General features: G+C 31.7%; 1 protein-coding gene across 5 annotated transcripts in view; it reads right to left on the reverse strand.

Moving 5' to 3' along the window:
- The window catches only part of LOC143198453 (G-protein coupled receptor Mth2), a 148791-nt gene that overhangs the window by 96016 nt on the left and 34923 nt on the right, over nt 1–17852 (reverse strand). The window contains exon 1 of one of the 5 annotated variants that reach the window (XM_076407703.1): nt 9821–10344. The exons of 3 other annotated variants lie outside the window; for them this stretch is intronic. In XM_076407703.1, the coding sequence (XP_076263818.1) occupies nt 9821–10271 (451 nt within the window). In that variant the 5' untranslated portion in view covers nt 10272–10344. Of the gene's footprint in view, nt 1–9820; nt 10345–17852 lie in introns of those variants that run through there. One more of the 5 variants, XM_076407693.1, reaches the window with a different exon arrangement.

A 17852-nucleotide genomic window follows, 5' to 3' on the forward strand; every position in this document is an offset into this window, starting at 1 on the left:
TCTGTTTTCGTCATGAATTTTCTACAAATAGAGAAATTTTATTTTACGAATTAAATTCTCATCTTCGAAGAATGTGCTGGGGACCCTAATTGTACGAATGTGCTGAATAGGAAACTCAAACCGAAGGAAACTGTTATGAGAAACTATCTTATTCCTAATTTTTATTAAAACAGAAACGCGGTTATATGTTGAAAAACGTTGTAGAACGGGCTAATATGATTTCGGTCTAATGAGCAATCTAATGAGGTCTAATAAACTGCATCAATTCCAAAATAATTTCAAGAAATATTCAATAAATATAGAATATTTAATAAAATGTTTTTTTCTTCCAGCGTTTTTTTCTTAAATGTTTCCAGTTCTTTGCAAAAAAGTTTCAAATTTAAAAAAAGCGACGCAGGCAAAGTGGTACTGTACTAATAAATGATTAGATTATTTAAATAACATTAGAATTTTGTTTGATATTCGAATGATTTGTTTTTATTGCCGTTGGTATGCGTGGCTCCAGTAGGGAAACCAATAGTTCAACTAAGAACGACTGCAAGAATGGAAGCTCCAAGTTTAACATTTTTCAATTAATTTCAGATCAATTGATAATGCATGTAATTTGTGAAATAACCAGTTCAGAAAGTAAGCAATGTTTCGACTGTATTAGGTTCAGATCGTGTTTTAATTAACTTTTAACATCAGAATCAAAGATCAGATTCAAATTTAAATTACATTTACGCGTTAGTCGGAAGAAAGTCTTTACTTGACTTAAGATAACATAGATTGGTTTATAAGGCAATATCAGAAAATTATAAAGCCTGTCATTAATATCAAATTAATAGTAATCCAAAACTGCTAAAATAAAATTTTTCCATAAATTACCGATGCTTATACCAGTCGATTACCTCAAAATCAAATGAATATAGAGAAAGTCCCATCTATCTCATCAATAGTAAGCCCTCGTCGCCTTTAAGATGCGCCGGTGGAAACATGTTTTTGACAGCACTGCTATTGATAATGAACTACAACAGTAATGGTGGAACGAACGTATTAGACGTGCGAAGTGTGCGATCGTCGTTATTATTTAATTACGCTCTCCTTTTGACTGCATACAGTGACTCTGAATTTGAAGATGCTCTCGAAGCTGAACATATCATCTTAAAAGGTATTAAACATCTTCAGACGCCTTATGATGATTCCATTAACTGTTCGTGATCGGAAGAACGGTCTCTACCGTTTTTCAACATATGTTAGTAATGGGATGCGCGAAAAATTTTTAAAAATGTAAAACGTTCAATATGATGCTACACATTTTTTGACCGATTTGCTATTCGCTGATGATAATGTTATATTCGCTGATACAGATGTTGGGGATTCCATCATTTTTCATAACATAAATCGCACTTCTGAGCTATGTAGCTTAAGTGTTAATGAAAAAAAGGCCAAAGTATTAATATCCGATGTATCGCCTGCAATTGAAAATCTTAAGGAGATCTAATTAGAACAAGTGCAAAAGTTCGGGTATTTGGGATCAGTAATACAGGAAAGGGAATTGGCATCAACCGTCACTCTCTTTAACTGATGACTTTGCAGATAACTAAATTCCACTGATTTCCAACAATGTCTCAATTTGAATATCAATCACATGATTGTATTCTAATATCAATTCACAGATAACATTCATCTTCTCTGATTTGTGATGAAATATGTTTTTAAGCAAAAAGCGGTAGATCTTGATGGTGGCTTGTTTTATTGTTTATGTGGTTTGTTTTTTCTGCTGTACGTATACTGAAAATTAAAAAATGTAAGACTTAATATATACATATTTTTAAACTCTTTTTACAAGTTTAATATGGGCTTTTACAATTGGCCAACTTAGAGATCATCCTAAAAAAGATCTGGTTTTACCCAATCACATTTATAAACAATTACAAATATAAATTTACACAACCATGTTATAGTAGGATTCCAACTGACTATTGCAACAGCAGGAGGACATCGAATTGAAATCATCAATCATTTTTCGTTGTAAAACTCTAAAGATAAAAAAAGTAATTAATATTCATCAGTGTTAATCATACACATGTTTAAAATTGTTTGAATTGTCAGATTGATTACACCAAAATATGGCGATTTATGTTAAATCCCAGAGCGACTGCGAGATACCATTAAAATAATTGATGAAAACAAATAAGAGGGTTGTTTTTTATATTTTGGGACTGCAGATCAAATGCGTATATTGACACCACTAACGATAGTTAGCGTCCAACACCAACGATAAACTGACCACCTTCATCGCCTGAATAACTTAATGCCTTAATTCACCGCGCCCCTGTTTCCTGGCGGCTGCTGCGGACCTAATTGAGGTCGAAACGCGGTGACGCCGCTTGATCCGTTGGGATTTTAAAAGCTGCTAATTAAAGGCGTCAACCGAACTGGGAGTGACCCTTATTTGCTTGATAACCTATCGATTGCCGCCTGCCGTAATTTCTTCTTTTTTTTTGTCTCGTTCGTTTTGCATACAAAATTTCGCGGAAATGTACGCGGTCGTTGGAAGTTCGTTTAGTTTTTATTCGGCCCAGAACTCCGCGTGCTCGCCAAGTCAATTAGGATAATGGACGACAGTTCGTCATCGTACAAGTCGCGTTATTTAAAAACTAATAAAACTATATCTAAATTTAAGGATCAGGAAATATGTTTTATTTTTATAATTTGTTTGAGTGGGTGTTTTTGGGAAAAAAATGCAAATGTTAACTGTTAAGTCACTTTTTCTTTGTCCAATTTACATTGATAAATTTTAATAATGATAAGTTTATTCAGTTTTATCAATTCATAGTGTACAATCCTTCATTATTCATACATTTTCATATCATCAAATGCAGACGACATTAATATTGGCATATGACCAATGATTAATTTTTTCTTCAGTGGTGATGACTAATTTTGAAAAACTGCTTTATGACAATTCTGCGTAATTACTTTAGCCGAAATAACAGTTAGTTCTGCAAAAAGTGAGTTTGAAAGAAAAATTGACTATTTAAATATACACTGAAATTCTCCCAACCTCTGCGTGACGTAGTTGTTTTGATCGCACTGAATGATTTGTATAGGTACAAGTCCTATGTGTAGGTTATTTTAATGATTTTGTGTTATAATTAGAAATTTTAACGTATATTGAATGTGTAAGTTACCATTAGTATCACAAATTATGTATTTTTGTTCCAAGGTAGGAAAATGTTGAAAAAGGTGAGAACCATTAAATTTCCGTCTTCAATATCCATTCCGGCTTCTACATCAGTAAGTTAGATATAAGTATTTACTATTTTTACTACCTGTATATTGTTTAATGTTTTTCGTAACGGTAATGTAGGTAAATAAGATTGTTGATAAAATTTAAATTAGTTTTCATTTTTAGTCATGCTGTCAGTATATATTACATATGAAGAAAATTGGCTTATAATACCAACGAACGATCTTATGTGTATGATCATATGTATGAAGAATTCAAAGACAATTATTAATTAAATTTAAGTCATCAAAATGTGTCAATCAAGTTTCATTATGGATAGATTACAGAAAGCTAATAGTATTAAACATCTAATATTTTATTCGTCAAGTAGTATTGTGATAAGTGTAGTTTATCAGGCTAATGGTAGATGATACATGTTTGGTTGAACAATATGATTCTATCGTGTGTTGAACAATAGTTAATATATCCGTGTCGTCCTCACAAAATGTAACTCTACGATTCTGTGATGAAGCTTATGATTAGTAAATCAAAATTAAATTTCTTATTTGATAAGTTATCTGACACTAATTTTTTCTCGGTTATAGAACTAGAATATTTGTAGTAATTCACTGAAGTATTCATATCAATTGCTACAGCTTTGCAATTGAAGCATTTTGCTGTTATTGAATCAGAATTGAAAAGTTGTTTAGAGAGAATATTATATACTGTCACCTGAAATAAATTGAGCTGTTTGCCAGAGAGCATCACAACAGATAATATGCAAATAATTCAAAGTCTTGCAAATGTCGCCTTAGATGCAAAATAAATATATATTATATAATGCTGGAGGTCGAATTACAGGAATAGCAGTAAAGATGATGATTTATTGTTTTTGCGAGCAGCGGCAGTGATCAACCACAGACATCAAAAATAAAGTTAGAAATGATCAGTTTCTTAAACGATAACAGCAAAACGTTTACCATCTTTGAACGCTATCCCAGTATATCGAATGTCCCTTTACAACATAACAATACAAGTGTGAGCTATTCAGAACCTGTAGAAAGATTGTTTTCTATAAGAAATTATTATAGGTTTTATTTTTATTTCCCAAGAAGAGTCTGTTTGCCCGATAGTACGTTTAAAAATCTAGTCTTTATGAAAGGAAATTCTTCTTTTGTCGATCCCAGCCTAGTGGACAATATTTGTTCTATTATTCTTATTACATAACCTAACACTTGGCTATATTTTGTAGTTTGAATTTTGTATTTTAAATAAAAATCATTATAATACTGTATCTTGTATTTCCTATTACAAATATACGACTAGTATTTTATATTTCGTATTTTAAAATGGGCATGTAAAAGTATTTTGTAATCTGTATTTTAATTAATTGAATAAGTCCTTTAGGAGCTTCAGTTGGGCTTATGTTCAGTAGTGTTTATACCCATATTGGTTTTATATTGGTTTTAAAATAAATACTTTTGTTAAAACTGACCTGTCTGGCAGTGCACATTTTAACAAATATTAAATTGATTACATTTGTTAATGAAAATGTACAAAATGGTCAATAAATGTAGATTTGTAATTAATGTATGTTAATGAAGCAATATAAGTAAAATTTAAAAAAAATGCATTAGATATTTAAAAATGTATATCGACAGAATATTATATACTGATTTTTTGATCATATTACAGCTGTAATAATTAGGAGAAACCTTACTTCCTCTCAAATTTCTAACATATATTGCTTCCGATTCATCAGTCGAGCGTTATAACGCTTACATTTTTATTGTCTCCCCATGATATGTCTGAGGTAACATTTATTTCTTTAACTTTAATTTTAACTAGCTGAGCCGTTTAGCAAATAGGTCATATCCCATATAACACGCCACATAAGAAGTGCGCGGCCTAATTTGTAAATATATATCCTTATCTTTCTAAGCCTAACATGTTGCATATGATCCGGTCTTTTTAAAAATTTATAGTTTTTGTTAGAAGTTATGTTAATGAAAACAATTGTTAAACCGAATGAATTGCTTTTGCTACTCGCTTGATTACCGGCTATTTAGAGTTTCAGAGGAAGATATTAATAAAGAGAAAGATAAATTTGTCTGTACAAGTAATTGAATATCTTGTTGAATAAAGTTATTTTTTTGCCTAAAATTTGTTGTTTTGCTAGTTAGGCCCGAAACTTATTGAGTGATACGTCATTAATTCATCATTTTATCATAATATAAAGGGTACAAAATACATTCTTTTTGTCTATTATGTATTATATTGTTTTCAAAATATAGTAACGCTCTTGAAGGTTAATGAAACTAAATGCTGCGGTTTTTAGATGATATACTGGAGTTGGATTTCCAATGAAATAATAGCGAGGAACCAACTTTTCCGTAATTCTTATGATGTAGCTTTGTTTTATTGTTTTAATTTGAATATGGAACATTGATATATTTCTCTTATTTACTATATTGCGGTTCTCTTTTGTGGTAAAATTTTTGTCTTGTTTTATTCATCCGTTAATTTTATTATTATTATAATAAATAATATTTTTAATGAATAATACATTAGAATGAATCAGTTAAAGTATCGGCACTTTATTAATATATACATTTTATTATTAGTTGTCATAACACGAGTAGAGTATGATATTAGGGATATAAATTGCAAACGAAAAACCGGCTGAGAGTAATCGTTTGCTGGTAAAAACTTATGGTAAGCATGATCTAACTTTAAAAACATGTGAGGTGTAGTATTTGATTTCCAAAAGTGGTTATTTCGATGAGCAAGACAAAGAAGGTAAACCAAAAAGTTTGAAGTTGCGAAGCTGCAAGAGTTATGGGTTGAAGACCTAGTCGATATTCATAAACACATAACCAAAGCGCTAAATGTGGCCTAACGATTGTCGACCGATTACGAGCAATGGGAAAAATTCAAAAGACGGGAAGATGTGTATCACATGTGAAAATTGGAAAATCGTCTGTGAACGGCTGCTTAAATTGTATGATTGGATATCATTTCTGCATCAAGTGTGACGGATGATGATAAGTGGATTTACTTTGAAACTCCTAAGTGCAAAAAAGTATGATCATCCCATAAGGAAGCCGGCGTATCGACTCTAAGACCAGATCGTTTTGGTCGCTTTATGATTGACAGAGAAACCTGATTCCCACTAACTAGTATAGTTGCTAGACTTTGAGCCTAATCTGCTCTGCTTTTTGTCCAACATGATGTTTCCAATTCAATCTACCATCGAGATGTATGGCGAGGTGTTCGGCTGCTTCTGCTTGAGGCATCGGGCATCCCTCAAGTGATATAATTGAGTTTTTGTCATTTACTCGCAACTCAAAATTTATATGGACAGATTTGAAGCTATTAAACTATATTTGTCTCTAGTCCATTTGTAAATCTTGTTGATAGCTAATCACTTTTTTCTAAATATGACGACATTTGTTGACTCATAGTCCACACGTTACCTGAGAGCTTGACCCCTTAGCTTATGGATAGTAATGGGCAGTTGGATAGTAATGGACAATTTTAAAATTTATCACGCATTTGTATTTATTCCCCTAATAATTTATATTTCAACGTAGTTTTTAATTAACATATAGTGAACTTGATTGTTTTTGTAACTGTCAACATGTAATTCTCTTAAATGTCTGAACATGTAAATCAATTTCGCTTTCGAGAAGCGTTGCTTTTATACTTTATTACAAATAATGATATTATAAATCATTTCTTGCTTGTTGAGTTTTAAGATGGACCTTGGACCAAAAAAGGGAAATTGAAAGTTTGAAATACATAAATATGTGGCTACTATGTAGTATGTCCACTATAAATGTAGATATTTAATTGTTAGCAAAATTAGAGCAAATATTCTTATTGTTTTTTTTAACTATAACATCATCAGCCGTCTTCACTGAGTCTTTTTTCTCTTATATATGGAATAAAATAATGAACAGACTATCGAAAAAAACTATTATTTGGGAACACTGTTTAAAGGGATTTGTTTAAAAATATTTTTGTTGCTACTGTCCTCTATGTCGGCGCGGGGTTATCTGCAATTTATACAAATAGGTGTGACACAGGGAGGTGTATTAGGACCAGTTCTTTATCTACTGCATGCTCTATGCTTATGTAAAATATTGTTGCTACATTTGCAGGCGATACTGCAATCTTAGTCATAGCAGATAAAAAGACTGTATCGACTGAATACTGTTACAAAAAGTTATTATCGAAATATAGTGCATATTAGTTTCACCCACTTTATTCTTAAAGCAGAAGCCTGTATATGTAAATCACCAAGTACTCCTGCACGAAGAAATAGCCAAATATTTTGGCATGATCCTTGATGAAAAACTCAGGTGAACATGTTAAGAAAACATGTAAAGAACTTAAGTACAAAAAATATACTGGTGCTGATTTTTGGCCTTGTCAATTTATAATAAGCTTTCGCCTCATCAGCAAGTCATGAAACCGGTGTGTTCAACTCGGGGGTTGTTCCATCCAAAACAAAGAACAAAGATCCCGAAACAAAGTTGTGCCAGGCACTGTTGATACTCCATGGTACATTCGTAACGACAATCTGTATTGACCTTAAGGTAGAAACCTGTCTAGAACGTTATAAAGGATTATGCCCAAAGACATGAACAGCGGTTCCCTCAGAACATCAGTGTTGAGGTTCTCCGATTCCTAGGTAATGACGGCTTCGTCAGAATGTTAAAAAGGGTAAAACAATTTAGATCTAGTTCAGTAAAGCATTAGTAAAACTAGATGCACATTAAAAACAGTGACATTAATGTTAATCCCAAAGTGTCGTATCGTAGAATAAATACTATGTAATTTTAAAATAGCTTATTGGTGTAAATTTACTAACTTGATATTAGTATTAATTAAAAATTCTGTGATTTAGTTTATTTACAATGTGCGGTTTTGCAAATTCATCTTCAGTATATTCTTTCAGTATAACGGATAGGAATATCAAGCAAAATTTACCGAATTTCTGGCTAAACAGATTCATACTTGTAGGCGATGTAATGCATTTTGATATATTATGAACAGTTTATTTTTAATGGACAATTTGTTGTAGTTCTTTTTACAATAGTGTACTCTGATTTATAATAACGTGCAGAATATTTTAATAATGAACTTTGAATTTTATTAAAAATCTATATGAACGCATATTAGTTATAAATTAGTTTAATTTTATATCTGTTAGTTTAATTATAATATTGAACTCTGTGTTATCATAACACTAAACTATTTGTTGCTTACTGCTGGATATTGTTGTAGAAACCTTTTTTTTGTGAGATATGATACGATGAGGATGACGATTCGCCCAGGAAGTTTGAAAACATTACTAGTTAGCCAAAAACAATATTTTGAAATATAATAATAAGCAGATTTTTTTATAATGTGGTTTTAAGTTTAATAAAGGTCCTTGCAAAACTACTTTACAGTCATTATGTTAGTTCTCAGTAGTGTTAGATTTACACTTGACATAATGTAAAGCTTTATATAGAGTTTTGTATTATTACTATATCTACCCGTTTAAGTCAGCACAAGATGAAAGTTGAATGTGGAATTTAGGTGTAAAATATGTTGAATATAATTTAAAAATAGCGGAATTTTGAGCTTTGGTACAGCTGATACCTGTTTGGCTGTGCGTAATATCAATGAACGATTCTAAATTCTAAATTTGGACTTTAAATTATTTACCTCTTTTGTTCCGAGAGATATTACTTGAAAACATGCGTTATGATTGTGAGCTGTACATAGAAGTTATTTAAAGGTTCTAGGCAATGCTCAATAAATAGGAGCTTGACCGCAATTGCAACACATTTCTAAATGTTTTTCTATCCATTTTAAATCACGATACTCAATAAAGGGCAGGAGTTTCTCTATATACTTTATGAGTGTTATATAGGATATATCTTCTAGTAGCTTCTCTAAGTTCTTTAGTGCGACTTTAAAAAACTATTTTGATTACATGGTTGGTCTCAAAGTTCTGACAATATATTTTTGAACAGACCCATAGATATTTGACAAACAACAAAAATGTCGATCTCTTATGACTTTTTATGATAGTGACAGTGACATTTTGTATAGAAAAATAAAATTGTTGTTTTACTGTTTTCCTCAATTATTCCATATATTCTCATCATAAAAACCTAAACCTTCCCAAGTTCTAGTATCATTATGAAACCAAAATTAGTTAAGTTGTTCCAGTTCTTCTCGATTTTTAGCCAGGACTAACGGACATAAAATATATATATATTAAACTATTGTGACTGTATAATGAACTGTAGTTATATGATAACATTTTTGTTCAATTATTTTATTTAGATTAGAATTTTGTTGTATGTCAAAGCCAAACTGAACTAAAACTCTTAGTCGATGCGGCAACATTGCGACTTTTTGATGTCCCAAATTTCGTTGATGCCTATACAAATAAACTTTGAATATACTATATAATTTATATAAAACTAATAATAAAACTGGTTATTAGGGAACGTTACATTATACATTATTTAATTTAGCTTTGTTGATAAATAACAATTTAAATCAGTGTTTTTTGTATATTTCCTATATAATATAATAACTTACCACCGTTTGGTAATACAATCAAGTCCGCTCTCGGTTTCTCGCTTCTTGTACATATTAGTGCACCCACTTCAAATATACCTGTATTGAAGACCTCTACACAGAAGGAATCTGCTGGATACGCGCCATAAAGAAAATCTACCAATATAGTCCCATTGATCGTGAAATTATGGGAGTCGATGGGAAAACTATTGTTGACGCAAAAGTTTCCATTCAGATACGACCACTTGATGCCGACGTCTTTCTCCAAAATCGAGTCATAGAGTAACTCCTCGAGAAGCTCGATCGACGACACATTCTGCTGGTTGGAGTCACAGAAATCCTCGGTGAAAATCTCGGTTTGTCCACAGCATTTCCTCAACGAAATATTGGACGATACGTCGACGGAGCCCGTGATGGCGGTATAAAATTGAGCGACAAAGACGCTCCACATGAGAAGGAACGCGGGCGGCATCGTGGGGAAACTCGCGAAGATTTTTAGATCGCACTAAAATCGAACCGACTCTCTCTCCGGACCCACATCTGGTTTTGTGCTTTTCTATATTAAAATTGCGGCAAAACCTTGTTATTTTTTCTACTCTCCGAGCGTGTATATGTGTGTGTGTTGGCGAGAGAGAGAAAGAGAGCCGTGCACTCTACTGAATGTATAAGTAATTAGGTAAATGTGACTAAACCGAAAGAGACCAAACTACACGAGCAATTACATTTATTAGGGCTAGTATTGTGCTGGCGTGATGAATGGACTGGTGCGTTTTTATCTTTCCGAAAAATGAAAAAAAATGGGACGGGTATGGCGGAATTAAAGCCCGCAAATTAATCGAGAACCAGGCGAGAAGCCATACACGAACTGTCGGTCTGCATTAACACCTTCTTTGTTATGCCGTTGCCTTCCTGCTGTTCCAGAAAGTTAGTTCTAATAACAAAAGCATGTATATTTAGCTTTATAAAACGTTTATTATAATAAACATGACCAGAACGAGATCGATTGTTTTTTTAAATATATGTTAACTTTCGAAAAGAAGCAAAAACCGATATCGTTTTTGGCTATTTTAAAAGTTCTATAACATAGAAAACTACTGCCACAGTAAATAGAGATTTGATTTTTTATATAACTTTGAAGAAATATTTCCCGTTGATCAATATCTAGATGACACTATAATGGACTTTTTGATCCATTTTATAACTCTGTGGCTAAATCATAACCTAAATCAGTTCAAGAAGTGTTGTGTAAACGGCTGTAGAAAGCAAAGAAATGAGACACTGTTTTATTTTTTAAATGTTTCAGAAATAGCTTTGTCATGTTAGAACTCCAAATTATCTGGATTAAGCATGTGTAATCTGTAACTCATCCTTATTTTTACCTGGTATGTATACATATACCTGGTTGTATAATATGTAAAAATATATTATAAACTATGTTAGATTACAGTATAAACACAAAATGTGTCCAAATGAAACATTGTCAAAATTATGAAGTTAAACGTAACCATATTCTAAAAATATTTTGCCACGAACTCAATTGAATTTTTTTAAGGGGTTAATTAATTAAGGACATATATTTTGATTTTGTGGATCAATTAGAATGTATTATCGCTCAACAGTTATGTTTAAAATGCTAACTTTGGAGACCATCAGGATGAGATTAGATTCACAGGGGAAAAGCATTTCATGCCCCACTTAGCAACTCCATCAAGATTGCTTAATTATACTGTGTCTCGATCTTTAAGGCCTCTGCTTAATCTCATGTCAATAACGACACAGTAAATTTAATAAATATATTTTCAAAAATGTTTTAAAAGTTTTAATTTTTTTTTGTCGTATAATAAGTAATCTGTTAATAAGTTTTCTGGATAAAATATTGCATATATTATTTTATGATCATAAATCATTATGTGTATGATATATTTTTGGATTAAAAAAGTTAGAATTATAACAGGGAAAAAGTAATTTGTTTTCAATACAATAAAACTAAAAAGATATAACTCTAATAGATCGTGTTAAATTAAAGGTACTAAAGAAATGTGAAATGCAGTATTTTTTTTGGTCTTGTTTATATGTTTCATGTTTATTGAAAAATTTAGTTTTTACTTTTAAACTGATTGATCACTATATTTTGACGTAATGTGTTAGAATGTGAAACGTTTGGGTAGTAAAATCTGTTTAAGAACGAATCAAATGTTTTGACAACAAAACCTTTTCTCTGTCAGTGTCTATAATGGAAATTTAAACTAGAATTACTGGAATGGCGGTAACAGTACCATTTGGATATTGGACTTTATGAATTTTATCTTCAGAGACCCTTTTGTCTCTCTATTACTCTATGATTTTACTGTAGTTCGGTTTTACTGTCTGAGGATCGGACAAGCCTTTCAAATGGTTGCAAGGCTCGCATTGGCCAAGAGAATAATAACAGAATAATTGGAATTTGAACATGACCAAACTACTTTATGACGATAATAGTTGGTGCGATTGAAGTAGACAATTATTACGACTATGTTATACAATGTTCATCTTTATAGGCTCAGCAAAAGTGAGAGAGATTGTCTGGGAAGTTTTTGCATTCTCACTGTATAGTCCGGATATTGCCCAGTCCTAATGCTATTTATTTAGACCTCAGTAAAATTCCCTTTATAGTGTAAAGCTGGTTACAAAAGAAAGTTGTGAACATTGTTTGGATTTGTTTTTTAGACTAATATTTGGATTTCTCCAGTAAAGAAATTATGGTTTGACAAAAAAAGTAGCAATAATCCCCTGCGATAAAACGTGAAAAATATTTAGAAAAAACTAATTTTTTTTTGGACTAGTTCAATAGTAACTTTGGGTATTCATAATATTTTTTATTTTGCTTAATTTTACACTATTATTACGATAAATAGAAATATGCTACGTAGGCTTGCCAAAAAAGTATTTTGTGTAAGGTGTAAGGAGTGGTATCGTGTAAGGTGGTAAGTGTGTAAGGTGTATATGTGGTAGATCAGGTGATTAATTCTCAATTCCTCTCACTGAATTTAAGTTACCTTCCATTACGACAATGTACAAAGACAAATTACTTTCATGACCAAAATGCAACAGGTTAGTTGGGGAGTCTTGATGCACCCATCACATAATCCAGATAGGTTACCCCGATAGGCTACCACTTGTTACGATATCTATAGAAATATCTTGATAAAACTAAGCTCTTTTTAAAATAAATTAGTGAAAACAACTTGATTTTGTTTTCAGTCAGAAACCATACGCTATTCTCAGGTGTTATATATAGTATTGTGTACATCGTAATGCAATTTGTTTATGACTACACTCTGCTCTACTCTCATAGTTAACGATCGCGTTCGTAAAATATATTTTTTCATTCAGGGAGATTGTATATTTGGTGCTCGATGAAGCAGGCCTTTTATTTGATTTTGAACCATTCACAATTTGATGTTCACGATGTTGTAGTTACAAGAGAGGTGTAAAAATAATAATTTTACATAGATATCTAATATGCGTGTTTAATATATTATAACTACTAAATTATATCTAGGATATTAATAGTGCTGCAATTCTAGTAAATTTGTGGTTTGGTTTTATTCAAAGTATTCTTTAGTTTAATAAAGGGTTATTGTTGTTAACAAATTTCTTCAATAAATTACCAATGTATATCGTTATGTATCCAATGGAGAACTGTACGATGATCCTGAAGCTAAATAAACTATCCAAGATTTCGCCTTAAAACATGATAGAAATACCAACAACGTTGAAATAGTACAGCTACTGGACAACGAGTAGGAAATCAGAAGAGAATATACAAATTTGTATAGTGTATAAGTGTTATTCTAAATTTTAGCTTAAATGGTCTAATTTAATATTAATTTGTGAAATACATACTGATATAATTATCTTGTAATCGTTTTGCTTGTGTATTGATGAGAGTGCAATAGCATATTGGTAATTAATTAATCTGTGAATTGACATTGTGTTAAGCAAATTCAATGTAAGAGGTAACAACAGAAAATATAATTACTAAAATTTAACTATATTGTATTTTGTTATGTCGAATCGATCGTTTGAAAGGATGAAAATGTTCTATATATAATAAAATTCTAATTATCGTTAAAGTTTATTGTTGTTGTATATTTTAAAAATAGCCAATAACTATGGAATTTTATGACCAGTAATCGCAATAATAAAATAAATTACCTTTAATTTGAATATTTATCCTGATTTTATTATAAGAAAAAATGTATAAACAGAGATAGTGATAAAATGTACTAAAATGTCATCTTTTTTCTTTGTTTATATAATATTATTATATTTATTTATATGGCAGGTATAAACATAATTTAAAGAGCTATAAAAGTATTATATGTTCCAAAAGAGCTATTATTTGTAAATATTTTATAAATTATAAATGTGTAAAGATATTTATAGTTAATAAATACCTATATGCAAATTACATGCATATTTTGATATTTTTAATATAGAGACAACATTTTAAAAATAAAAATTTTCCACTGCCTTTGCGTACACCGCCAGAGGATATATATATAAGCCATGGATAATATACTTTTGTAATATAAGTTTACCGTAAGTATATTAGTGTAGGTTCAGCGAAAATTGTATGGTCTTTATGGTGATAAGTGTTTAAGTGAACACCAGTGTCTCGTTGAGAAAGTCGTTGATGTCATTAAAAATATCGTGATCTTACATATTGCATCTTCCAATGTCACCACAGCTGTAGACATTGACTATAAAAAGGAATAATTTTTATAAGATGAGATATCAAAAGAAGCTCGATACTTGGGTTCCACACGTATTAATTGCGTTAATTTTAACTAAAGCAATGAGACCAAGCCATTTTGGATCGAATAACCAGACGATGAAAAGTGGAGCACGTATGATCGATAAGTTAAGCTCGGAGAAACCGAGTTGAAACGTGATGTTAAGTGTTTGGTTAGATTGAAGAGGATTTGTTCTGAACAACTTGGTTTTGAACAATTGAGCCAAATGGTTATGATTTTACAGAAACGCCCCAAAAGTTGCTACAAATACTCTCTCATTCATCTGCTCGATGTGATTCTATAGATAGTGTGGATTAATTTTTTGCTTTTCGTCACTCATAAATTAGATTTACAAATTTGCATTTTGATACGCATACCGAACACAAACAACCAATTTTATGATATACTTGGTATTCTTAGAATCTTGAATGTTAATTCAAAAAATACGACCATCTTCATTCTGAACAGTTTTGTTGCTCCAGAGCATTGAGTTTTCGAATTTTACGCAATATCAATTTGGATTCAAATGTGGGTCCAGTTAACAGTGTTTTCAATTGTTCTGATCATATGCTTAATATTGAAAGTGAAACTGTTCCTGCAAAGACAGACCGATTCATGTTGCCGAAGACGACTTGTACATGAGACGAATAGTCTATTTCGGCGTTATATTTGAATATCAGACTGTGAAGTGATGCATCGCGACGTTCTTGCAGGCGTTGTCTTTAGCTAGAAGACGTTCATTGTGTACCCCTCGGCTTTCATCACGTGCGTTTGCATTCTGGTCTGTTAGATTTACATTATCCATCCAGTTTTTTTCTGCCATTCTATTTAACCAGGCGGATTTGGATTTATAAATATACAAGAAATAAATATAAGAAATAATTTAAGTTAAAATTAAGAGGAATAATCACATTGGAAATATAAATGATGAGAACATTTCAAAATGTTACAATGGTGATGTACACTGACCTATCGGGTCTAGTTGTGTATATAAACCATTCTCCAAAGAAAAAACTGCACAAACATGTTACCAAAATTGGTCCAACCCTTTAGAAAGAGTTCAATTATGTTTATACACAGACAAAAGAATCCATTACTTTCCATACATCATTTCAGTGTGATTGTAATTCAACTCCTCTTTAATGGTTGAACCGATGAAATTTTGTGTGTTATGGTTTATAATCACGGTTATGCCTGGTAGGTAACTCGATAAGGTTCCAGCCATTTCTGAAAATCTTTTGATTTGAGCTTGCGCATAGAAATCTGTCTGGGTGATTATATTGGTCCAAAAAGGATCGATATTATATTATATGTATAATATAAATATTGTATTATTTGAGACATTAAAAGTAGATGTGCTACCTTCAACAGAAGCTGAACTGCACTTAATTCCCAAAAAACTAACGTATTACTTCGTCATTCCAGATATTGGCTGACATAGATCTTTCATGTTATACACTATGTGTTAATTTACAGTAATATACTGAGTAATATAAATAAAATTGCCAACATATAGTTACAACAATAAAACGTTGCGAATTTATAATATTGCACAAAGGAACGTTTCAGTTCCATTATTAAATAAGCTAGTAGATTGAATAAACATCAAGATTCAGGGCCTCAAGTGTACCTTCAAATTAGTTCATTGTTTTCAACGCCTGATGCCGATCCTAAATTTTTTCGTATCTATTTTCTGGGTATCGTGGAACATAAATTAACACACGCTGGTTATATAACCACTTTTGGGAAGTTTTTGCAAAATTATAACCAATTGGTCCAGTGGCTCAACACCGTTTGCAATAGATTAAAAACGACAATTAGGGTATTATTATTAATCCAAACAAAGCATCACATTGGGATCTTTTATGAAGATACAATGCGTCAATTGTTAATGAAGTTGCAATTGTTGTGGCTGGTCACTTACTTAAACGTCGAGATATATGCATATATTTGATATATAAAATCACATTGTTCTTACGATGCTTTACAATATCCATGGATATTTTGGAAGTAGATGGATATAATTTTAACATTAAATAAAGAAATACAGAGACAAAGTACAACATATACATTTTTAGTAAGTAATTTCTTTATATCCTATTTATCTCTTTTTTCAATTTATTTTTTCAGAATGATATAGATAGCCTGATACAGCTGATTTCTCGAATGAAAGTTGCTACAGAAATTGACAATAACCCCCAATCCTAAAAACGCCCCTGGTATTGATGATATTTCACTTGGGTTATTGAAAGAGCTGTCATGAAAAGCAATAATCATGTTGTCATATATCTTTGTCCCGGAACGTCTTACGGTGGTTTGAATAATTATGCTTAAAAAACCTGAGAAATCGGCAAAACAAGTTAGATCGTATAGGACTATTTCTCTGCTAACTGTTAAAACTGCTGTTAAAATGTAATAAATCATTTACAGAGATACCAAATCGGATTCCAAAATCACTCGACAATCGATCAAGTGTACGGAGTAATAGCGATAGTTGAAAAGACATTCGATGACATGAAATACTGCCCTGCAATATTCCTAAATGTATTACAAGCGGATATGGAATTTGGGATTAGCCTACAAAATTGACAAATTGCTGCCGCGGAAGAATCATATCTTGTCGAAAAAAAATTTACACTCTCACATGAAGGGGTATTATCAACTCTTAAACCTATTTCGGCTAGAGTTCCAGAGGGTAGTATTTTGAGACCACTCTGCTCTGCTCTATACTGCTGATATTCCAGATTATCATGGCGATGAGGACGTAGAGAAAGTACAAGTAACAGTCAACAAGATCTACAAATGGACTAGAGACTAGAAAATGCAGCTCCATAGCTCCAAATCTGTACATGTTAATGTTGCGTTGCGGCGAAATGACAATAATCTAATCTTATAACTTGATGGATGCCCGCTTTCTCAAGCAAAATTAGCTAAATGCCTTGAAATACATCTTGATGTGGTTAAATTGGAAACGTCACGTTAGACAAAAAGCAGAGCATATTAGGCTTAAAACCAAGCAAAACTGTACTCGTTAGTCGGACGATACTCTTAATTTGACTTAAAATTAAAGAGATTAGTTTATCAGTCAATCATAAAGTCAATTTAACTATGGGGTGCAAATATGCAATGCTTATCGCTACGTAACCAACTGCACGATGACCTCGAAATCAAATGGATATACGAAGTGATCCAAGGTTTCACCTTAAACATGAACTAAGATTGCTAAATTACATCGACGTAAAAGCAATACAACTACTGGATAATACACAGGAAAT

Source organism: Rhynchophorus ferrugineus, unplaced genomic scaffold, assembly GCF_030347505.1.
Source record: "Rhynchophorus ferrugineus isolate W39M unplaced genomic scaffold, kcgeb_rfMv2 rfM6, whole genome shotgun sequence".
Classification (NCBI taxonomy): Eukaryota; Metazoa; Arthropoda; class Insecta; order Coleoptera; family Curculionidae; genus Rhynchophorus; species Rhynchophorus ferrugineus.